Genomic DNA, 24,391 nt, shown 5'->3' on the forward strand with positions numbered 1-24,391 from the left:
CTGGACACCGTAGTTTACACATTTTTAAGATGTCTGCGCCCAGGCAGTCTTGTTTGGTTGTTTTGAGTTCTGCAGCAGAAGGTTGTTTTTAAAGAATACTTTCCTTATCTTAATTTATTTACAGCAATATTTCACCTTTATTTTAAAGAAACATTTATTCTGACCTTAATCTTGTGAATATTAATTTAAAAGTCAGTGGATTAAAAACTCATTTGTTTGTTTGTTTGGACACGCCCACTTTTTACAGTCTTTTAAAATATTTACTGTATGCGCGTCATGTTTTTAATCATGGACTCTTATTCCATATTTATGATATTTCACATGCATTATGTATCTATTTTTTGGAAAGTACAAACAGTCTTGTTAATCCATTTTGGCCATAAAGTTGGGAAGTGCTACAGAAAGGAAAACAACAACATTATGACAGGAGTTCCTGAAAAATAGTTTTAAATAATGATTGCTGTTATGTGAGTACATGTAATGTTGATGTTCTTGCAAAGGTATACCAGTTGTTTTTATGATGAATATTGTTTCAGGCGTTACATCACAATCTTTCAACACATGTTACACGCTGCTGAACTTGAGCTTCAACGTACAGCTTGCTTCTCCAAATGTAAGGCTTTCAGTTATTGTTCAAATACATATTGAAGTAAGCTACAACTAATATGAAACTATCATTTTTATTTATTAAGATTCATGTTTGAATTCAATACTGTTATGTGCTGAACAGCTAAAATGAAGATATTGACCAATTAAGAAAGTTATAATGCTACCATCCCCATATTGGAAATATTTTGAAACTTAAAAATAATCTGTTTATTAGTATTGTATAATAGGGCAAATTTGTCTTCGTTAATCAGACTGAAATAGGCAAGCAGAATCAATCATCAAATTGGAAGTAATCAAAATATTCCAAATAGTTCCAAACTGAATATGTGTATGAAATGAATGGGTTTTTTTGAGGATGGGTATAATTTAAATATTTCAAAATTTGCCAAACATATGGAAGGACAGAAGATTAAATACCAAAAATAATGATATTTTGTACACTCATAGCACAATTTTGTTTTAACTCGACAAAGTATAAATATTATACACCTGTATTTTATATGTTTTTTTTAGTAATAATAATGTTTGTTGAAAAAGTGGTTATAGATTATCATAATTGATAATTGCTGATGTTGATTGTCCAATGAAATTGTTTGATTAATTTGAACATTTTTCCATCACTGAATTTATGATTGATGTGCATTTAAGATTGTAAATATGTTGTTCTAAAAATATAATGTATATCATTTGTAATATTTTATTTTATGATATTCTTCCAGGGTAAAAATGTGGAATATGTAAATCAAGATGATACAAACAGGCGTTGGTTTAATGAGTTCCGGTCCAAATCAGCCTCCAACCCAATCCCTCTGGAGACGGTAGATGCTGCGCGATACAGCGCCCTTGTCATTCCTGACAGCCCGGGGGCACTACGAGACCTCCACAAGGATAAAGACCTCAAGCAGATCCTTGCATACTTTGTCAAAGAGAAAAGTATGAATTGTTTTATTTTTTATTTTTAAGGTGTTGTGTATTAGAACTAATAATGAAATGAAACCTTTTTTTAACTTTAATAATGTAACCAATCAGAAATAAAAGTGCAATTACAGGGGAGTATTAGATTTGTGAATATCACTCACTGCAATTAATTGTAATCAATCTGTATATGATATTATATGTGAACATGTTGATTTTATGTTAGGATTGTGTTTCCAGAGGCGATCTGTGCTGTGGGGCTGGGTGTTGCTGGACTGTTTTCCACTGTACATGACGGCATCTGGAGTTTTGAGGACTATAGCCTCACATGTGTAAGAATTTATTATGCCTAATAAAGCCCTTATAAAGCCTAAATAAAGAATGTATATGACTTCATATAGCCATACATGTTTAATAATGTACAGACTACATATACCCTCAGATCACAAATGTTTATGACTACATTAGCTGCACATGTCTAAGAATGCTTATGACTACATGTATCAAGTTTGTCAGTAAAATAATAAGTTGTATCATCACAGTAAATGAGTTTTACAGATCATATGATAAAAAACAACATTCATGAGCCCATAGATTTTCTTGAAATGCACATTATCCAACATGTTTTCAATGAAAGTGAACATCAATATTTCATTTACTCAAATTCAGTGCAAAATGACAATAGAAGAGCATCTTCAGTATAGCACATTATGTGAATCAAATGGGAGGGGACCAGGGTAATCTTATAATCTAACCAGGGTTATCTTATAATCTAACCAGGGTAATCTTATAATCTTACAAGGACCAGGATATTCTTGTAAACTAACCAGGCTTATCTAGTAATCTAACTTGGGCAATATAATGAAGGTAATGTTACCTGGGTAATATTATAATCTAGCCAGATAAATCTTATAATCTTACCAGGGTGATCTTATAATCTAACCAGAGTAATTAAGTAATCTAAGCAGGGTAATCTTATAACCTTACAAGGATAATTGTATAATTTAACCAGGGTAATCTATCCAGGGTAATTTTATAACATAACCAGGGTAATCTAGTAATCTAACCAGGGTAATCTTATAATATTGCCAGGACCAGGGCAATCATATAATATTAACAGGGTAATGGTGTAATCTAACCAGGGGAATCATATAATTTAGCCAGGGTCATCTAGTAATCTAACTATGGTGATCTAACCAGGGTAATCTAGTATTTTAACCAGGGTAATCTAGTTATATAACCAGGGTGATCTAACTAGGTCATTCAACCAGGGTAACCAGGGTAATCTAGTATTCTAACCAGGATAATCAAGTATTCTTATCAGAGTAATTTGGGTAATCTAGTATTCTAACCAGGATATTCTAGTATTCGAACAGTATTCTAACCGGTGTAATCTTATTATCTAACCAGGGTTAAAATCTGTCTCTATATGACTTTTAACCCAAAAACATAATTAGACTAATACTTTCTCGCGGGCATGCACCCATCGATTGACCAGTGGCCTGTAAACTTGATTGACATAATGTTCAAGTCCACCTGCAAATGTATCGTCAGTATGACCTATAGCTTAGAGAACGCAATCAATATAAACAATACTGACATATTAGGAATTCATGGGTGAAAAGGCCATGCCATAAATAGCATGAAGCATGGTCAAGGCATCTTAACATTTAGCTAATCTCATTCATTGCCAAACTCGTGCTAACAAAACACCAACGTTATTTATTATACAAAAGATGATTATGAGTTGAGTAAAGGGAAGCAAGATTTATTTGTTTCTTGAATATTCATTTCTGATTACATCCCTTTGTTTTCCCGCAGAACTGCATTTATATATATAAATATATTTTATTTGATATGGAGAATGTTACCTACGTATAACTCCATTTGCATTGAAAGATAAATCTAAAATTAAATTTATCAAAAGGGAAAAAAGAGGATTGAAATAGTAAAACAATTTAAATCTAGAGTTATATTTGAAAGTCGGTCATGGTTCACATGGATATAAATCTAAACATGATCCCAGCAGCCAATGTAGCCACCGACTTTAGTGCTTGGCATCATGTTTGAGCCATCCTCGGCACCCCAGCGTATCAAATAAATTATGGTACGCTGGGGTGCCGAGGATGGTTTGAGCAAGCATTTTACCAGTGCAGGCTAGTGGGACTGTGCCTTTTTAGACCACTGCAGCGTGGCTACCTGATTTCAGGCGGAAAGTTCTGTACATCAAACTACTGACCATTCCTATTGATTTGAATGTTGGTGTCAGCGTCGTGCCTGTTACACCTCGGTCATTACTCTACTTTAACAGCTAAAGATATTCGCATAAAACTTAGTAGAAATGTCACCAATGACACTATGCATACATTTCATAAAAGTTAATGAGTTATGCCCGTTGATTGACTGACAAAAACAGGCGAGCATTGACGTCCACTTTTTTCACACACATTGCTTTTTTAGTTTTTATATAAAGTAAATGGAAGTAGCACTTGTATGTTTAAGCAGAAGCCAGGAATGGCTCTCTGTTTACTACTGCCATTTCTAAAAAAAATATTTATGTTGTATCTTATAAAAGCGCTGTATTTTTTGTTTGTTATTACTATATTTCCGTCCACATTTGACTTCCAGACGTGTCTTTATGAGTTGGCGAGAAATCCAGAATTCCCTTCCCTACCTGTTATACCTGAAGACTTCGTCAAAGACAACGGGGGGAAATACTCGTGTACGTAAATATATTATTGTTGTAAGGATGTCCCCTCTGCCCCCTTACTTTGCACGCCAAGGTTAATGCTATAGTGAATAGAACGCGAAAAGCTTGTCCGAGTGATAAGTCGATAATGCCTAGATCTTTGGTCCTCAAACTTGACATGGAGACTGGGCCTTATCAGTAGATGACCGAGGTTAGCGCTATAGGCTACACGTATCTGCGTACAATGCCCCAGAATATAACAGGAATAAATTTCCTCTCCGCCCTACATCTGGTGCCATCGTATTATTAATTCAGGCAGCTGTACAGTGTATTAAAAAATCGTGCGGCCAAGTTATCAATACTAAATTGCGGACAAATAACAACAATATTTCCTTATACAGCACGCTTTTTTATTGAACGCCGAAAACATAGTACACCGATATACATCAACTGTCTGCCCAAGTCGACATTCAGTGAATGTCCTACATGTTTCGTTGGTAAACTGCATGATTCAGAAGAAGGATAATGGATTTTATGCAAAGAAAAGTGAGATGTAGGGCATTTCTGAGCTACATTTATTGTGTAAAAACATAACTGATTGATGAGGAAAAAACAATTCCTATTTTTTCACCTATTGCCTGCATGGCAAGATTTAGGTATTCAACCCAGTTTGGTAATCGTTTATTTCTGGTAACATTCTTTGATTTTTAGTATCATTTGAAAGCGTTATACGAGTGGAAGGAAAAGAAAAGTAATTGAAGTGGCACTATTATTCAAAATCAATACATACACATGTATAACAATTATATATTTTGGGTAGTAAATCTTTAACTACTTACTAAATAATGTATTTATAGAAAATATGAATTACTGATAACAAGATCGTAACCATGTATTTAATAGCTGAAAACGCAAAAATATTAAATGATTGGTGAATGCTTGAAGATGTAGTACGATCTATTATCATCTGATAAGGTAGAAATACCGTGTTTTCTGCGCCTTTCTTTCAAATTAACCTCGATATCCTTCATCAGAACCATTGTTTTCGATATGTATTCATCCTTTTTGATATATTTAAACATTTGTATTATTTGTGGTAAATCATATTTGGGAGTAAGAGTGCCTCTTTAATGTTTTGTCAAAGCACTGTGCCGTCATCAGTGCTATTACCCATACATATAAAAATTAGAAATGCAAACGAATGGCAAATATATAAACAATTTCTTGTTTGTTTCTAAATAAGAAAGTCCTTTCAAACGAAAAAAGTAGATTGGACGACCTTGCGTTATTTAATCTTATTTTTGATGTTTTTGCAGTTTTATAAATCTTCCTGGAAAACATTAGCGTATGTGTTGGCCGAATACCTTATTTTACGATTATTGCATGAGAGGCACTAAATTATCCGCATATGTAAGTGCATATATAACGATGAGATGTATATCATGCTTTGCAATTTATGATTAAATAAGGTTGTATAATTGATCGCTTTACAGAGCAGGCCCGGAATACATATTTCCAAAATGGATATTGCGAATGTGCGTGTCCCCTTTAATGGCATTACTATAATTTAAGGCGCATACCTTGAAGCAAAACATTTTTTTTTTAATTTTAAAAATTGGCGTATCTGTACTAAGGAAGCTGTCAGGCTCATGTTGAGTTGGTCCATCAGCATTTAGGAGGCTGTCACGCTCTTGTTGAGTTGGTCCATCGGCATTTAGGAGGCTGTCACGCTCTTGTTGAGTTGGTCCATCAGTATTGAGGAGGCTGTCACGCTCTTGTTGAGTTGGTCCATCAGCATTGAGGAGGCTGTCACGCTCTTGTTGAGTTGGTCCATCAGCATTGAGGAGGCTGTCACGTTCTTGTTGAGTTGGTCCATCAGTATTGAGGAGGCTGTTACGCTCTTGTTGAGTTGGTCCATCAGTATTGAGGAGGCTGTCACGCTCTTGTTGAGTTGGTCCATCAGTATTGAGGAGGCTGTCACGCTCTTGTTGAGTTGGTCCATCAGTATTGAGGAGGCTGTCACGCTCTTGTTGAGTTGGTCCATCAGTATTGAGGAGGCTGTCACGCTCTTGTTGAGTTGGTCAATCAGTATTGAGGAGGCCGTCACGCTCTTGTTGAGTTGGTCCATCAGTATTGAGGAGGCTGTCACGCTCTTGTTGAATTGGTCCATCAGTATTTAGGAGGCTGTCACGCTCTTGTTGAGTTGGTCCATCAGTATTGAGGAGGCTGTCACGCTCTTGTTGAGCTGGTCCATCAGTATTGAGGAGGCTGTCACGCTCTTGTTGAGTTGGTACATCAGTATTGAGGAGGTTGTCACGCTCTTGTTGAGTTGGTCCATCGGTTTTGAGGAGGCTGTCACGCTCTTGTTGAGTTGGTCCATCGGTATTGAGGAGGCTGTCACGTTCCTGTTGAGTTGGTCCATCAGTATTTAGGAGGCTGTCACGTTCTTGTTGAGTTGGTCCATCAGCATTTAGGAGGCTGCCACGCTCCTGTTGAGTTGGTCCATTACTATTTAGGAGGCTGTCATGTTCCTGTTGAGTTGGTCAATCAGTATTTAGGAGGCTGTCACGCTCTTGTTGAGTTGGTCCATCAGTATTTAGGAGGCTGTCACGCTCTTGTTGAGTTGGTCCATCCGTTCTATGGAGGCTGTCACGCTCTTGTTGATTTTGTCCATCCGTACTAAGGAGACTGTCACGCTCTTGTTGATTTTGTCCATCCGTACTAAGTAGACTGTCACGCTCTTCTTGAGGTGGCCCATCCGTACTAAGGAGGCTGTTACGCACTTGTTAGTTTTGCCAATCCGTACTAAGTAGGTTGTCACGCTCTTGTTGAATTGGGACCATCCGTACTAAGGAGACTGTCACGCTCTTGTTGAGCTGGGCCCATCCGTACTAAGGAGGTTGTCACGCTCTTGATGAGTTTTGCCAATCCGTACTAAGGAGGTTGTCACGCTCGTGTTGAGTTGGGCCAATCCGTACTAAGGAGGCTGTCACGCTCTTGTTGAGTTGGGCCAATCCGTACTAAGGAGACTGTCAAGCTCTTGTTGAGTTGGGGTCATCCAGACAAAGGAGGTTGTCACGCTCTTGTTGAGTTTTGCCAATCCGTACTAAGGAGACTGTCGTGCTCGTGTTGATTTGGGCACATCCGTACTAAGGAGACTGTCATGCTCTTGTTGAGTTGGGGCCATATGTACTAAAGAGCTCGTCACGCTCTTGTTGAGTTTTGCCAATCCGTACTAAGGAGACTGTCACGCTCGTGTTGAGTTGGGGCCATCCGTACTAAGGAGACTGTCACGCTGTTGTTGAGTTGGGCACATCCGTACTAAGGAGACTGTCACGCTCTTGTTGAGTTGGGCCCATCCGTACTAAGGAGACTGTCACGCTCTTATGGAGTTGGGCCAATCCGTACTGAGGAGACTGTCACGCTCGTGTTGTGTTGGGCACATCCGTGCTAAGGAGACTGTCACGCTCGTGTTGAGTTGGGGCCCATCCGTACTAAGGAGGCTGTCACGCTCTTGTTGAGTTTTGCCAATCCGTACTAAGGAGGCTGTCACGATCTTGTTGAGTTTTGCCAGTCCGTACTAAGGAGGTTGTCACGCTCGTGTTGGGTTGGGCCAATCCGTACTAAGGAGGCTGTCACGATCTTGTTGAATTTTGTCAATCAGTACTAAGTAGGTTGTCACGCTCTTGTTGAATTGGGAACATCCGTACTAAGGAGACTGTCACGCTCTTGTTGAGTTTGGCCCATCCGTACTAAGGAGGTTGTCAACGCTCTTCTAGAGTTGTGGCCATCTGTACTAAGGAGGCTGTCACACTCTTGTTGAGTTGGTCCATCCGTTCTATGGAGGCTGTCACGCTCTTGATGATTTTGTCCATCCGTACTAAGGAGACTGTCACGCTCTTGTTGATTTTGTCCATCCGTACTAAGTAGACTGTCACGCTCTTCTTGAGTTGGCCCATCCGTACTAAGGAGACTGTCACGCACTTGTTGAGTTTTGCCAATCCGTACTAAGTAGGTTGTCACGCTCTTGTTGAATTGGGAACATCCGTACTAAGGAGACTGTCACGCTCTTGTTGAGTTGGGCCCATCCGTACTAAGGAGGTTGTCACGCTCTTGATGAGTTTTGCCAATCCGTACTAAGGAGGTTGTCACGCTCGTGTTGAGTTGGGCCAATCTGTACTAAGGAGGCTGTCACGCTCTTGTTGAGTTGGGCCAATCCATACTAAGCAGACTGTCACGCTCTTGTTGAGTTGGGGTCATCCGTACAAAGGAGGTTTTCACGCTCTTGTTGGGTATTGCCAATCGGTACTAAGGAGACTGTCGCGCTCGTGTTGAGTTGGGCCAATCAGTACTAAGGAGACTGTCACGCTCTTGTTGAGTTGGGGCCATCCGTACTAAGGAGCTCGTCACGCTCTTGTTGAGTTTTGCCAATCCGTACTAAGTAGGTTGTCATGATCTTGTTGAGTTGGGGCCATCCGTACTAAGGAGGTTGTCACGCTCTTGTTGATTTTTGCCAATCCGTACTAAGTAGGTTGTTACGCTCTTGATGAGTTGGGGCCATCCGTACTAAGGAGGTTGTCACGCTCTTGTTGATTTTTGCCAATCCGTAATAAGTAGGTTGTCACGCTCTTGTAGAGTTGGGGCCATCCGTTCAAAGGAGGTTGTCACGCTCTTGTTGAGTTTGGGCCATCCGTACTAAGTAGGTTGTCACGCTCTTGTAGAGTTGGGGCCATCCGTACTAAGGAGACTGTCACGCTCGTGTTAAGTTGGGACCATCCGTACTAAGGAGACTGTCACGCTCTTGTTGAGTTGGGGCCATCAGTACTAAGGAGGTTGTCACGTTCTTGTTGAGTTTTGCCAATCCGTACTAAGGAGACTGTCACACTCGAGATGAGATAGGGCCATCCGTACTAAGTTGGATGTCACGCTCTTGTTGAGTTGGGCCCATCAGTACTAAGTAAGTTGTCACGTTCGTGTTGAGTTGGGGCCATCTGACTAAGGAGGGTTTCACGCTCTTGTTGAGTTTTGCCAATCCGTACTTAGTAGGTTGTCACGCTCGTGTTTAGTTGGGGCCATCCGTACTAAGTAGGTTGTCACGCTCGTGTTGAGTTGGGGCCATCCGTACTAAGGAGACTGTCACGCTTTGTGTTGAGTTGGGCCCATCCATACTAAGTAGGTTGTCACGCTCTTGTTGAGTTGGGGCCACCTGATTTAGTAGGTTGTCACGCTCTTGTTGAGTTGTGGCCATCCGTACTAAGTAGGTTGTCACGCTCGTGTTGAGTTGGGGCCATCCGTACTAAGGAGACTGTCATGCTCGTGTTGAGTTGGGGCCATCCGTACTAAGGAGACTGTCACGCTTTGTGTTGAGTTGGGCCCATCCATACTAAGTAGGTTGTCACGCTCTTGTTGAGTTGGGGCCACCTGATTTAGTAGGTTGTCACGCTCTTGTTGAGTTGTGGCCATCCGTACTAAGGAGGTTGTCATGCTCGTGTTGAGTTGAGGCCATCCGCACTAAGTAGGTTGTCACGCTCGTGTTGAGTTGGGCCAATCCGTACTAAGGAGACTGTCACGCTCGTGTTGAGTTGGGCCCATTCGTACTAAGTTGGTTGTCACGCTCGTGTTTAGTTGGAGCCATCCGCACTAAGGAGACTGTCATGCTCTTGTTGAGTTGGGGCCATCCGTACAAAGGAGACTGTCACGCTCGTGTTGAGTTGGGGCCCATCCATACTAAGGAGGCTGTCACGCTCTTGTTGAGTTTTGCCAATCCGTACTAAGGAGGCTGTCACGATCTTGTTGAGTTTTGTCAATCAGTACTAAGGATGTTTTCACGCTCTTGCTGAGTTAGTGCCATCCGTACTAAGGAGACTGTCGCGCTCTTGTTGAGTTGTGGCCATCCGTACTAAGGAGGTTGTCACGCTCGTGTTGAGTTGAGGCCATCCGCACTAAGTAGGTTGTCACGCTCGTGTTGAGGTGGGCCAATCCGTACTAAGGAGACTGTCACGCTCGTGTTGAGTTGGGCCCATTCGTACTAAGTTGGTTGTCACGCTCGTGTTTAGTTGGGGCCATCCGTACTAAGGAGACTGTCATGCTCTTGTTGTGTTGGGGCCATCCGTACAAAGGAGACTGTCACGCTCGTGTTGAGTTGGGGCCCATCCATACTAAGGAGGCTGTCACGCTCTTGTTGAGTTTTGCCAATCCGTACTAAGGAGGCTGGCACGATCTTGTTGAGTTTTGTCAATCAGTACTAAGGATGTTTTCACGCTCTTGCTGAGTTAGTGCCATCCGTACTAAGGAGGTTGTCACGCTCTTGTTGAGTTGTGGCCATCCGTACTAAGGAGGTTGTCACGCTCGTGTTGAGTTGAGGCCATCCGCACTAAGTAGGTTGTCACGCTCGTGTTGAGTTGGGCCAATCCGTACTAAGGAGACTGTCACGCTCGTGTTGAGTTGGGCCCATTCGTACTAAGTTGGTTGTCACGCTCGTGTTGAGTTGAGGCCATCCGCACTAAGTAGGTTGTCACGCTCGTGTTGAGGTGGGCCAATCCGTACTAAGGAGACTGTCACGCTCTTGTTGAGTTGGGGCCATCCGTACTAAGGAGACTGTCATGCTCTTGTTGAGTTGGGGCCATCCGTACAAAGGAGACTGTCACGGTCGTGTTGAGTTGGGGCCCATCCATACTAAGGAGGCTGTCACGCTCTTGTTGAGTTTTGCCAATCCGTACTAAGGAGGCTGGCACGATCTTGTTGAGTTTTGTCAATCAGTACTAAGGATGTTTTCACGCTCTTGCTGAGTTAGTGCCATCCGTACTAAGGAGGTTGTCACGCTCTTGTTGAGTTGAGCCCATTCGTACTAAATTGGTTGTCACGCTCGTGTTTAGTTGGGGCCCATCCGTTCTAAGGAGGTTGTCACGCTCTTGTAGAGTTGGGGCCATCCGCACAAAGGAGGTTGTCACGCTCTTGTAGAGTTGTGGCCATCTGTACTAAGGAGGCTGTCACACTCTTGTTGAGTTGGTCCATCCGTTCTATGGAGGTTGTTACGCTCTTGTTGAGTTGAGGCCATCCGTACTAAGGAGGTTGTCACGCTCTTGTTGAGTTAGACCCATTCGTACTAAGTTGGTTGTCACGCTCGTGTTTAGTTGGGGCAATCCGTACTAAGGAGACTGTCATGCTCTTGTTGAGTTGGGGCCATCCGTACTAAGGAGGTTGTCACGCTCTTGTAGAGTTGGGGCCATCCGTACAAAGGAGGTTGTCACGCTCTTGTAGAGTTGTGGCCATCTGTACTAAGGAGGCTGTCACACTCTTGTTGAGTTGATCCATCCGTTCTATGGAGGTTGTCACGCTCTTGTTGTGTTGGGGCCATCCGTACTAAGGAGGTTGTCACGCTCTTGTTGAGTTGGGCCCATTCGTACTAAGTTGGTTGTCACGCTCGTGTTTAGTTGGGGCCATCCGTACTAAGGAGACTGTCATGCTCGTGTTGAGTTGGGGCCATCCGTACTAAGGAGACTGTCATGCTCTTGTTGAGTTGGGGCCATCCGTACTAAGGAGACTGTCACGCTCGTGTTGAGTTGGGCCCATCCTTACTAAGGAGACTGTCACGCTCGTGTTGGGTTGGGCCCATCCGTACTAAGTAGGTTGTCACGCTCGTGTTGAGGTGGGCCAATCCGTACTAAGGAGACTGTCACGCTCGTGTTGAGTTGGGCCCATTCGTACTAAGTTGGTTGTCACGCTCGTGTTTAGTTGGGGCCATCCGTACTAAGGAGACTGTCATGCTCTTGTTGAGTTGGGGCCATCCGTACAAAGGAGACTGTCACGCTCGTGTTGAGTTGGGGCCCATCCATACTAAGGAGGCTGTCACGCTCTTGTTGAGTTTTGCCAATCCGTACTAAGGAGGCTGGCACGATCTTGTTGAGTTTTGTCAATCAGTACTAAGGATGTTTTCACGCTCTTGCTGAGTTAGTGCCATCCGTACTAAGGAGGTTGTCACGCTCTTGTTGAGTTGAGCCCATTCGTACTAAATTGGTTGTCACGCTCGTGTTTAGTTGGGGCCCATCCGTTCTAAGGAGGTTGTCACGCTCTTGTAGAGTTGGGGCCATCCGCACAAAGGAGGTTGTCACGCTCTTGTAGAGTTGTGGCCATCTGTACTAAGGAGGCTGTCACACTCTTGTTGAGTTGGTCCATCCGTTCTATGGAGGTTGTTATGCTCTTGTTGAGTTGAGGCCATCCGTACTAAGGAGGTTGTCACGCTCTTGTTGAGTTAGACCCATTCGTACTAAGTTGGTTGTCACGCTGGTGTTTAGTTGGGGCAATCCTTACTAAGGAGACTGTCATGCTCTTGTTGAGTTGGGGCCATCCGTACTAAGGAGGTTGTCACGCTCTTGTAGAGTTGGGGCCATCCGTACAAAGGAGGTTGTCACGCTCTTGTAGAGTTGTGGCCATCTGTACTAAGGAGGCTGTCACACTCTTGTTGAGTTGATCCATCCGTTCTATGGAGGTTGTCACACTCTTGTTGAGTTGGGGCCATCCGTACTAAGGAGGTTGTCACGCTCTTGTTGAGTTGGGCCCATTCGTACTAAGTTGGTTGTCACGCTCGTGTTTAGTTGGGGCCATCCGTACTAAGGAGACTGTCACGCTCTTGTTGAGTTGGGGCCATCCGTACTAAGGAGACTGTCATGCTCTTGTTGAGTTGGGGCCATCCGTACTAAGGAGACTGTCACGCTCGTGTTGAGTTGGGCCCATCCTTACTAAGGAGACTGTCACGCTCGTGTTGGGTTGGGCCCATCCGTACTAAGGAGACTGTCACGCTCTTGTTGAGTTAGGGCCATCCGTACTAAGTAGGTTGTCACGCTCGTGTTTAGTTGGGGCCATCCGTACTAAGGAGACTGTCATGCTCGTGTTGAGTTGGGGCCATCCGTACTAAGGAGACTGTCACGCTCGTGTTGGGTTGGGCCCATCCGTACTAAGGAGACTGTCACGCTCTTGTTGAGTTAGGGCCATCCGTACTAAGTAGGTTGTCACGCTCGTGTTTAGTTGGGGCCATCCGTACTAAGGAGACTGTTATGCTCTTGTTGAGTTGGGGCCATCCGTACTAAGGAGACTGTCATGCTCGTGTTGAGTTGGGCCTATCCGTACAAAGGAGACTGTCACGCTCTTGTTGAGTTGGGGCCATCCGTACAAATTAGGTTGTCACGCTCTTGTTGAGTTGGGGCCATCCGTACAAATTAGGTTGTCACGCTCTTGTTGAGTTGGGGCCATCCGTACTAAGGAGACTGTCATGCTCTTGTTGAGTTGGGGCCACCCGTACTAAGGAGACTGTCACGCTCGTGTTGAGTTGGGCCTATCCGTACAAAGGAGACTGTCACGCTCTTGTTGAGTTGGGGCCATCCGTACAAATTAGGTTGTCACGCTCTTGTTGAGTTGGGGCCATCCGTACTAAGGAGGTTGTGACGCTCTTGTCGAGTTTTGCCAATCCGTACAAAGGAGACTGTCACGCTCGTGTTGAGATAGGGCCATCCTTACTTAGTTGGATGTCACGCTTTTGTTGAGTTGGGGCCATCCGTACTAAGGAGAGGTTGTGACGCTCTTGTCGAGTTTTGCCTTACTTAGTTGGATGTCACGCTTTTGTTGAGTTGGGCCCATCAGTACTAAGTAGGTTGTCACGCTCGTGTTGAGTTGGGGCCATCTTACTAAGTAGGCTGTCACGCTCGTGTTGAGTTGGGCCCATCCGTACTAATGAGGTTGTCACGCTCGGGGTGAGGTTGGGCCATCTGACTAAGTAGGTTGTCATGCTCGTGTTGAGTTGGGCCAATCCGTACTAAGTAGGTTGTCACGCTCGTGTTGAGTTGGGGCCATCCCTACTAAGGAGACTGTCACGCTCGTGTTGAGTTGGGCCCATCCGTACTAAGAAGACTGTCACGCTCGTGTTGAGTTGGAGCCATCCGTACTAACGAGACTGTCACGCTCGTGTTGGTTGGGGCCATCAGTACTAAGGAGACTGTCACGCTCGTGTTGAGTTGGGGCCATCCGTACTAAGGAGACTGTCACGCTCGTGTTGAGTTGGGGCCATCCATACTAAGGAGACTGTCACGCTCGTGTTGAGTTGGGGCCATCCGTACTAAGGAGACTGTCACGCTCGTGTTTAGTTGGGGCCATCCATACTAAGGAGACTGTCACGCTCGTGTTGAGTTGCGGCCATCAGTGCTAAGGAGACTGTCACGCTCGTGTTGAGTTTTGCCAATCCGTACTAAGGAGACTGTCACGCTCGTGTTGAGTTGGGCCCATCCGTACTAAGGAGACTGTCACGCTCGTGTTGAGTTGGGCCCATCCGTACTAAGGAGACTGTCACGCTCGTGTTGAGTTGGGCCCATCCGTACTAAGGAGACTGTCACGCTCGTGTTGAGTTGGGCCCATCCGTACTAAGGAGACTGTCACGCTCGTGTTTAGTTGGGGCCATCCATACTAAGGAGACTGTCACGCTCGTGTTGAGTTGCGGCCATCAGTACTAAGGAGACTGTCACGCTCGTGTTGAGTTTTGCCAATCCGTACTAAGGAGACTGTCACGCTCGTGTTGAGTTGGGCCCATCCGTACTAAGGAGACTGTCACGCTCGTGTTGAGTTGGGCCCATCCGTACTAAGGAGACTGTCACGCTCGTGTTGAGTTGGGCCCATCCGTACTAAGGAGACTGTCACGCTCGTGTTTAGTTGGGGCCATCCATACTAAGGAGACTGTCACGCTCGTGTTGAGTTGCGGCCATCAGTACTAAGGAGACTGTCACGCTCGTGTTGAGTTTTGCCAATCCGTACTAAGGAGACTGTCACGCTCGTGTTGAGTTGGGCCCATCCGTACTAAGGAGACTGTCATGTCGTGTTGAGTTGGGCCAATCCGTACTAAGGAGACTGTCACGCTCGTGTTGAGTTGGGCCCATCCGTACTAAGGAGACTGTCACGCTCGTGTTGAGTTGGGCCCATCCGTACTAAGGAGACTGTCACGCTCGTGTTGAGTTGGGCCCATCCGTACTAAGGAGACTGTCACGCTCGTGTTGAGTTGGGCCCATCCGTACTAAGGAGACTGTCACGCTCGTGTTTAGTTGGGGCCATCCATACTAAGGAGACTGTCACGCTCGTGTTGAGTTGCGGCCATCAGTACTAAGGAGACTGTCACGCTCGTGTTGAGTTTTGCCAATCCGTACTAAGGAGACTGTCACGCTCGTGTTGAGTTGGGCCCATCCGTACTAAGGAGACTGTCACGCTCGTGTTGAGTTGGGCCCATCCGTACTAAGGAGACTGTCACGCTCGTGTTGAGTTGGGCCCATCCGTACTAAGGAGACTGTCACGCTCGTGTTTAGTTGGGGCCATCCATACTAAGGAGACTGTCACGCTCGTGTTGAGTTGCGGCCATCAGTACTAAGGAGACTGTCACGCTCGTGTTGAGTTTTGCCAATCCGTACTAAGGAGACTGTCACGCTCGTGTTGAGTTGGGCCCATCCGTACTAAGGAGACTGTCATGTCGTGTTGAGTTGGGCCAATCCGTACTAAGGAGACTGTCACGCTCGTGTTGAGTTGGGCCCATCCGTACTAAGTAGGTTGTCACGCACGTGTTGAGTTGGGCCCATCCGTACTAAGTAGGTTGTCACGCTCGTTTTGAGTTGGGCCCATCCGTATTAAGTAGGTTGTCACGCTCGTGTTGAGTTGGGCCCATCCGTACTAAGTAGGTTGTCACGCTCGTGTTTAGTTGGGCCCATCCGTACTAAGGAGGTTGTCACGCTCTTGTTGAGTTGGGCCCATCCGTACTAAGTAGGTTGTCACGCTGGTGTTGAGTTGGGCCCATCCGTACTAAGTAGGTTGTCACGCTCGTGTTGAGTTGGGCCCATCCGTACTAAGTTGGTTGTCACGCTCTTGTTTAGTCGGGGCCATCCGTACTGAGGAGCTTGTCACGCTGGTGTTGAGTTGGGCCCATCCGTACTAAGTAGGTTGTCACGCTCGTGTTGAGTTTGGGCCATCCGTACTAAGGAGGTTGTCACGCTCGTGTTAAGTTGGGACCATCCGTACTAAGTAGGTTGTCACACTCTTGTAAGGGTGGTACATACGTTCTATAGAACCTGTCACGGTCATGTTACTGCATTGAATATTGATAGGGTAAAATGTCATTCATGCATTCTTAATGGAAAGTTTTAAGCGTTCGCTAGACCGATCACATTTGATCGGATCTTTAAAACGTGTTCCACTAATTTGTTTTTATTGCTCTTGACTTTAGTCTAATTCTTATTACATCAGTACGAGAGATTAATGAGACGTCCTCTTAGTTTGTCCTTCTCTAGAAAGGTTAGATGTACCATTCCTACAGCTAATTAGCCCAGTTAAGATGTAGATCACAGCAGTACATTAATCATGTATCAAGGTTAAAGAAGGTTTAACTACAAACAGCTTTTTTCATTGAGCAATGGTTACGAAGATAGATTTCTGTGACCTAAAATTATTAGCTTTAAAGATATAACAATATTTTGATATATCAATCGATGAACGCAACATCTTCGGATATGTTCGGATTGCAATTCATCGCATAACAATATACATGGATATTGTTGATCCTGTTATTGTTTGTATTGTGTAAGCAGGTCCCGTTATATATATATATCAACAGTTTAGAAAGTGTTCATTTATGATAGTATGTTGAATGTAGTGTTGCCATATGTGTTTCAATGTTATGTTTAAAATTGGTAATCGGACTCCACACAATTTGACCAGCCCAATTGCGTTCATACTCCGATAATGACATGAAGCCCGCAATTCATTCCTTTAATGCTACACAACATTTTTGTTAAATAATAAACGGTGTAGTTTCACGTTGACGTTATATATTTAAACTGTATGATTTGTAGACGATGCACTTCGTACAATTCTTTATACGTTTCTATTCTGTTCTTATATCTTATAGTGACACTCTTTAACATTTTACATAAACATGTATAACAAACATTAATTTTGACTGATAAACCTTAAACTACTTACTAAATCATGCATTTATGGAAAATATTACTGACTGATAACAAGATTGTAAACGTGTTACAGTATTTAATAGCTGAAAACGCAAAATTATTAAATGATTGGTGAATGCTAAAAGATTTACTGTGGTCTTCTTTAGTCTCATAAGGTGGAAATACCGTGTTTTATGCTCATTTCTTTCCAATTAAACTCGGTGTCCTTCATAAGAACCATTGTTTTCGAATTTTATTCACCCTTTTTGAATATTAAAACAATATTATTAAATGTGGTAAATCTTATTTGGGAGTAAGAGTGCATCTTTAAGGTACATGTGTATAACAGAGAATTTAATAAAAAAAACTGTTTTAATTCATATTTCTTTATCTTCCCTAGATAGTATTAAAGTTTGCAGATTCCTTGTACATTACTGTGAAAACATGAGCACAAGTAAAACATTTCCTATTCTAAAAAGATGATTGATGCAATAGTGGACACAACAAATGTCAAAACTCTGGTTTCAAGGGTTTGATTTATTCTTTATAGTACAACTTCACATATTGCATATTAAAGAAGTTGACAATGCAGTTCACACACAAAGGCATGTGTTGCTTAATCAAAATATTTGTACAATGCATCAGCTAACATTTTTAATCTTGTTCTATAATGTAGCCATACTGACCCATTTTCCGATCTAGGCATGACCTACATTCAAACTAATAGGAAGGTCTATAATTTTATGGTACGTCATCGGACTATTTCGTGTTCCTGCTTGTTCATCGGTGTAATTCTCCGACAGAGACAAACGCTGATCAAGGCAGAGACATTTGTGCGTGTCTGTGCATATTTCCCTCGGTCTCTATAATACTAGCACGATCTGCCATTGACATAGATTTACAACTTTTCTCTTTAAGTCTTATAAACCTACAAAAGATGCAGCTAAAAAAGATGCAGCTTCGGATACGTTGACATCAAATTTAACATTATCAATATCTGCTGTTTAAAACCACCTCGTCAGGTAGTCCGGTCAGTGCAGTGGTAAGCTCACCTAGGCGACCTAGGTTCGATTCACGACCTGGGTACATGTGAGTTTGGTTTGTGGTCCATTCGTACAAGTTTCCCCCACAACACAAGATCACACTCTCGCGTAACATCGTGCTAACGAGAGTGATTAATATTATGTTGTTTTAACTTGTTTAAATAAATAAGTTATTTTCAAGGGTTTTCTTTTAATATTTCGTCTTTATTTAAAGTTGCACTCTCACGGATTGAACGTTTTTGACAATTCTTTTTTTTGTCCTGGAACGAGCCAAATTTTGCGAAAATCCATGGAAACCAGTTATATAAGACTGCTGACAAAATTTAGATCGCAGATTTTTATATTTAAGTTCAAAAATGTGTTTTATGCATTTTTCTTAAACCGTATTTTTCTTAAACCGTTAGTTTAAGCCATAAAAACTTTATTTTCGAACGGAAATATGAAAATCTACGGTCTGATTTTTTTGTAAGCAATCCTACATCATTAGTTTGCAGATATTTACGCAAAAATTTGCTCTTTCAAAGTAAAAAAAAGGGTGTACAAATGGTATATCTGTAAGAGTGCAACTTTAAAGGCTTAAATTCGTTTAATGAATTGCATGATTATATAGCTCGGTAATGGCTTCATGCAAAAACACATTGAACTGATAATTTCAATATATGTCTGATTGAAGTTGGGAAAACAACATGTTTTGTATCTCATACACGCAATGCGCCTTATAGGCATTCTACCCACCATTTGGTGTGTGTTTTTTTCGCCTAGTATCTGCGTATGATTTTAATATCATTTGAAAGCGTGTATGCATGAGTAGAAGCAGAAAAAGGAAGAATTTAAAATCTGGCTATAGCAAATACATAACTTCTTTACTTTTAAAAATATAGTCAAGCGCGTTTTCATATTTATTTTTTTTAATTTTGGCATAATTAAACAACCCAAATCCATTTTAGATGTACGACAGATTTGAAAACTTTTAGCATCCCATTAGACAGAATAAATTACGGCAGCCAATTGTATAAACATTTAGTAATGGTTAAAGATTGTTAGTTGTCGGATCAGCATTAATTTTGTATATATACTTACTAACAATCTTTAAGTTTTTTTAGTGTTCCACTTAATATTTTGAAAACTACCCGCTAACTGGGCCAGCCACTGTTTATACCAACCGCTTCACCTGATTAGGATCATTAATAACGGCTAATAAATGTATTGAACAAATCTTGAGAAATCCTATCTTTTCTTTGGACAAAACGTATGTTTACCACTTTACATCTTTAGAGTTCGAAATTGTATGTTGTCGAAGTTAAAGGGGATTATAGATTCGTAACCGCATCATTAGTGGAAGGTTTTAAGGCTGCACTCACAAATTGACAGTTTTGACCTTTTTATTTAATATGTCTCAAAATCAGCTCATTTTGGCATAATTGCCTTCATTTTAACCATATGAGATACATCACATTATAACAGATACAAATTGTTTTGTTAACTGCCGAAAATTTTACTTTTCTTAAAGAGTTAGTAACGCTTTTAGCCATAAAACATCAATTTTCAAAAGTTAATATAAAAATAGCGATCTGATATTTTGTCAAAAGTCTTACATCACTGGTTTCCAGACATTTACGCACAATTGGCTCATTCCAATACAAACTATAAAAAGTCAAAACAATCAATATGTGAGAATGCAGCTTTAAGCATTTGCTAAACCGATGGCAATTTATCAAATCTTTTAAAGCTTGCCCTTTCAGCCTCATTCTTAAAATTCCCCGTACACGAGATTCACAGGCAATCTTCCTAGAAACAATCCTAGATTCGTCCAGCTAATTAGCCCAGTTAAGATCGTAGATGACAGCATACATAATTCATGTAACAATGTTGTAGCTGTGGTACGTAGATTACGTAGATTCATATCAGTATTCGTGTTTTATTTGTACTAAGAAATTGGCGAAGAGAGAACAACTACAGTTTTTGCAAAGGAGGTTGATTGTTTGGTATTTCGTGATCTGAAGTTATTTACTATAACCAGGTAAAGCAAGCAAAGACACAGTGCACTCGTTCGGTGTTTCCGTGGTAGTTTTAGTTAAGTTTTCTTCTATTAAACAACATGTTTGAAACAAGTTAATCACTGTCGTTGGCACTCTGAAACGCGAAAGCGTGGTCATGTGTTGTGTGGGGAAACCGGAGTACCCGGGGGTTGCCCAATCGCATGCAACAATATGCGATAAACGTGTGTGTGTTTGAGCTTATTTCTACTCGCACTCGGGCCTTGCCCATTGGACGAGTGCTCCGATAAGATTGTTAGTCATTTTAGGTTTTTGGAGTATAGTGCACAGACAGAACCCTGGTTAGAGCTACCGTGGTTCTTTAACGCGCGCCAGTGTATATCCCTGTCACATGGGACCCCTATTTAACGTCCCTCCCGGAAGACGACAAGTATTTTTAGTGGTGCGGCGGGGAATCAAACCAGCGACCCTTGGATTGGCAGTCAGGTGTGTTTTAAATGGACGACGGATCCGCCACGTGCGGTTACCACTGATCTAACAGTTTATTTGTAACCTGTAATGCCTCACAGATATTTTACGATAATATATCGCGTAGGCTTTATTTACAATCGACTTAAGTGAATTTGAATGGCACTAAGTTTGTTTTAAAAAGGTTGCATATTTTAGAATTTATAAACGAAGGGTTGTGAATGAGGTATGGCGCCTACATGTTTTAAAAAATACGTGTCATTTTACGCTTATTGCTTGATCTCATGCATCCAGAATGAAACTAGAAAGTTTCATCTGTTGTACGTCAAATGTTTTACATGCGGTTTTATGTTTCATTGTACAACAAATTTACAGCTGCTTGTCACTGGGAGGGACTTAGTCTGTTTGAAATATTGTAAAAATACGCCGCATTAGAATGCATATAATGAAGACGTCACGAATCACAACAGGCCTTGATCGATTTTCAGAAAGTAGTTCATTTTAATTCCCGCCCTTAATATTTACTTCAACTTTTATAAAACAGTTCATAGCTAGAAATAGTAGATTTAAGAATGATTAATCGCTTTAACTCAGACAGAATATATTATAGATACCCATCATATTTAAATAATGATAAAAAACGGTTAATAAAATCAAAGCGCTCACATGCAGGTAGCGGGGAGGCTGACAGTGTGCACGTGGTGATCGACAGACACGTGATCACGGGCCAGAACGTGCAATCGACCATCACCGCCGTACAGAACCTCGTACTTCTGTGTAGCCATAAGTAAGCTTGATTAGTGTATAATTTATTTTATCCTAAGACATGTTTTTTTTTTCTATATTTTAAAATCCGGCTGTCGACTTCAGCTGTATTACAGCTGATTTGTTGTTTCAATTACGCGAAAAAATAAATTTGGTGGATCGAAATCGTTTGTGGATCAAATCAATCGCTATCGCTAATAATAGTTTTCTAAATTTCATTTCAGTTTGAAATTCATGAAGTTTTAGTCTTATGTATCTGTCTATGATGTTTGGTAAGACTGATTGTTTCGCAGTTCATCGAATGTTTCACTTTCCGATATGTTCTCAATGCATGACCCAGTATATCTAATATTCCTTCTATAGTTAGCTGTCTTGGCTATTTGCTACCATACCCTACTCCTTCAAATATATTGGATAAAGATTTTAAGTTAGAGAGTAGAATCTAAGTGTTCTGATTGGAAGGTAAAAATAACTGGCCAATCTTCTGAATTGAATCACTGAAGCATCCAAGAATAACGATAATAATTCTATTGAATACTGTCCCTGTTCCGATAAGCTACGGTAGTTACCATCCATTTTATTGAAGAGATCTGTTTTGTTTTAGTACCCCGATAAGCCACGATGTTAATGGGTAGGTAGTGGTAAGGGGACACAACCATGATTCTAGAAACTATGTATATGTATACTTGTTATTATTTGTGTAACTGTAACTGTTGTCTGCTGCGCTCTATTTGCTTTCTTATTTTTAACATTCGGAACTCCTCGGTCATTTTCATCGAAAAAAAACCTCGGATGTATGCCGATACATCAGTAGAAGTAGTTCATGAAATTGATAGTAATAACATAATTTAATTGTAGTGTTTTAACGTGCTGTTTCTATTACTAAGTTGATGTTGGTTAGGTTTAAATGCTTAATTGTAATTACTACATGATCAACTTGAAGCGTAGTTTAAATGTAAAGAATTCTGACATTGTAAACCGTCCATATACATCCGAGGTTGTTTACATCCGAGGTTGTTTTCGAAGGAAAATAAAAGAGGAGCTCCGAATGCGGGTATGGTAAAGTAACACATAGACCAAATTCAATTTTATTTAGCTTTAAATAGTGCAAATTGTACACTTATATTCCCTGTTTTTAAGATAGGGGCGTAAAGGGTTTGCAAATGTCGGTCGGTAACTCAGGAACAGTTTCTCCTAGGACCATGAAATTTCAGTGATGTAGTGCCATGGCAAGTAGATGACCCCTATAGTTTTTATGGTCAGTATGTAAACGGTCAAGGTCACGATCAAAAGTGTAAGGAAAACTTTGTCTGCAGAATAACTCGAAAGTGGGTTGACCTAGAGACATAAAACATCATTGGCAGGTTGCCCTTGGCCAATAGATGACCCTTATTGTTTTTTAGTTAAATAGGTCAAAGGTCATGATCAATAGTCTAAGATAGCCTATGTTCGCACCATAACTCTAGAACGTTTCGAACAAAGACTAGGAAAGTTTACTGGTAGGTTGCCCTTATCTAGCTGATGACCCCTATTTGTTCAGCAGGCCAAGGGTCAAGGTCACTTGGTTGCCATTATCTAGCTGATGACCCCTATTTGTTCAGCAGGCAAGGGTCAAGGTCACTTGGTTGCCCTTTACTAATATGTCACCTCTTTGGGACTGGATGTCAGATGGTCGAAGTTCAATGTCACAGCCAAAAGCACCAAAAACACGTTGACAGTTGTTCAATGTTTGATATGTTTGTATTCACTTCATAATCTTTGTTTAACCATTAATAATCATCGTCAAAGCGGGGTTTAGAGGGCAAACTGTTTGACTAACATCTCTTGTTCAGCATGGGGATTGAATATGAATACGTTTTAACATGGGTTACCAAGGTAACAGTGCATGGTCTGTTATTAAAGCGAATGTTGAATTGCCATGCGACGCATATTTAAATATTCAAAACAAATATAACCTTTTGTTTTAAACACACATCAAAGCACAAACTCTTCTATGCTTTGTATTCAATTTTATGTTTTTTTATGTACAATTTATATATTTGAAAGTACGAAATATAACAATATTTCTGTTCATTTTTTTGTTGACATACCAATGTATACTATTGTTATTGTTTTATAGATAAAGGCAACTTTAGTATATACAAATGATACAATGTTGTAGCTCTAGCAAAAGTGACAAAAACCGTTTTCTATCTGGTTAGAACATCACTTTTGGAACTGGTAAAACATTTTTGGCTGGTTTTAACAACAATTTGGAGCTGGTTAGAACACCTTTTTTGACTGGTTTAAAACACCACTTTTTTCAGGACCTCCGGTCGGCTTTCACCACGAGTTTGACCTGACACACAACAAGACACGATCTCCTTCGCGGGATATTTGTTTCTTACACGAATGGAGCTGAGATAGATTGATTGAAAACATGACTTTCTTTATTCGCAAATGTTTCAATACACCTGCTTATTTCTCATTACGTATGTTTATTTGTGTTTTTGTAAATATTGATGCATTCTGTGAAATAAAAAGTGCAATATAGTTTTTTGTACAAGGAAATGTCTACACAACGCGTTTGACTAGTATTATGTGTTTGCGGTCAAATAAAATTTGACCAAAGCTAAAATCTCTTAAATTACTAAAATGGTTAAAAGTGCAATATGGTTTTTACACAGGGAAATGTCTACACGATTCCTGTGAATAGTAACTAGAATGGTTAAACGTGCAATATCGTTTTTGTACAAGGAAATGTCTACACACTATGCGTTTAAAAAGTGTGTTTTTTTGTGGTTAAGTAAATATGATCAATGGTAAATCTCTTCTTACTAGTGTAACGTGCAACGTCAATCAAACACCAGATAGCCGAGCTTTGTGGTGTTATGAAATAAACACCAACAGATCCCTTCAGGGGAAAGCATGCTCGACCCTGAAGGGGTCCACTGGTCT

General features: G+C 41.5%; 1 protein-coding gene across 3 annotated transcripts; it reads left to right on the forward strand.

Moving 5' to 3' along the window:
- Nucleotides 1-8: 8 nt before the first annotated feature.
- Nucleotides 9-23,986, forward strand: LOC128231919 (glutamine amidotransferase-like class 1 domain-containing protein 1). 3 transcript variants are annotated; one of them, XM_052945171.1, is made up of 8 exons: nucleotides 9-81; nucleotides 537-613; nucleotides 1,329-1,542; nucleotides 1,765-1,856; nucleotides 4,153-4,246; nucleotides 21,362-21,476; nucleotides 21,679-21,726; nucleotides 23,761-23,986. In XM_052945171.1, the coding sequence occupies exons 1-7, from the start codon at nucleotides 30-32 to the stop codon at nucleotides 21,698-21,700; spliced, it is 666 nt and encodes a 221-aa protein (XP_052801131.1). In that variant the 5' UTR covers nucleotides 9-29; the 3' UTR covers nucleotides 21,701-21,726; nucleotides 23,761-23,986. The 3 variants fall into 3 exon arrangements, with proteins under 3 accessions (XP_052801131.1, XP_052801129.1, XP_052801130.1); XM_052945169.1 differs by lacking the exon at nucleotides 21,679-21,726 and adding an exon at nucleotides 22,059-22,085; XM_052945170.1 differs by lacking the exon at nucleotides 21,679-21,726.
- Nucleotides 23,987-24,391: the final 405 nt, after the last annotated feature.

The sequence above is a fragment of the Mya arenaria genome, chromosome 4, assembly GCF_026914265.1.
Source record: "Mya arenaria isolate MELC-2E11 chromosome 4, ASM2691426v1".
NCBI classification, from domain to species: Eukaryota; Metazoa; Mollusca; class Bivalvia; order Myida; family Myidae; genus Mya; species Mya arenaria.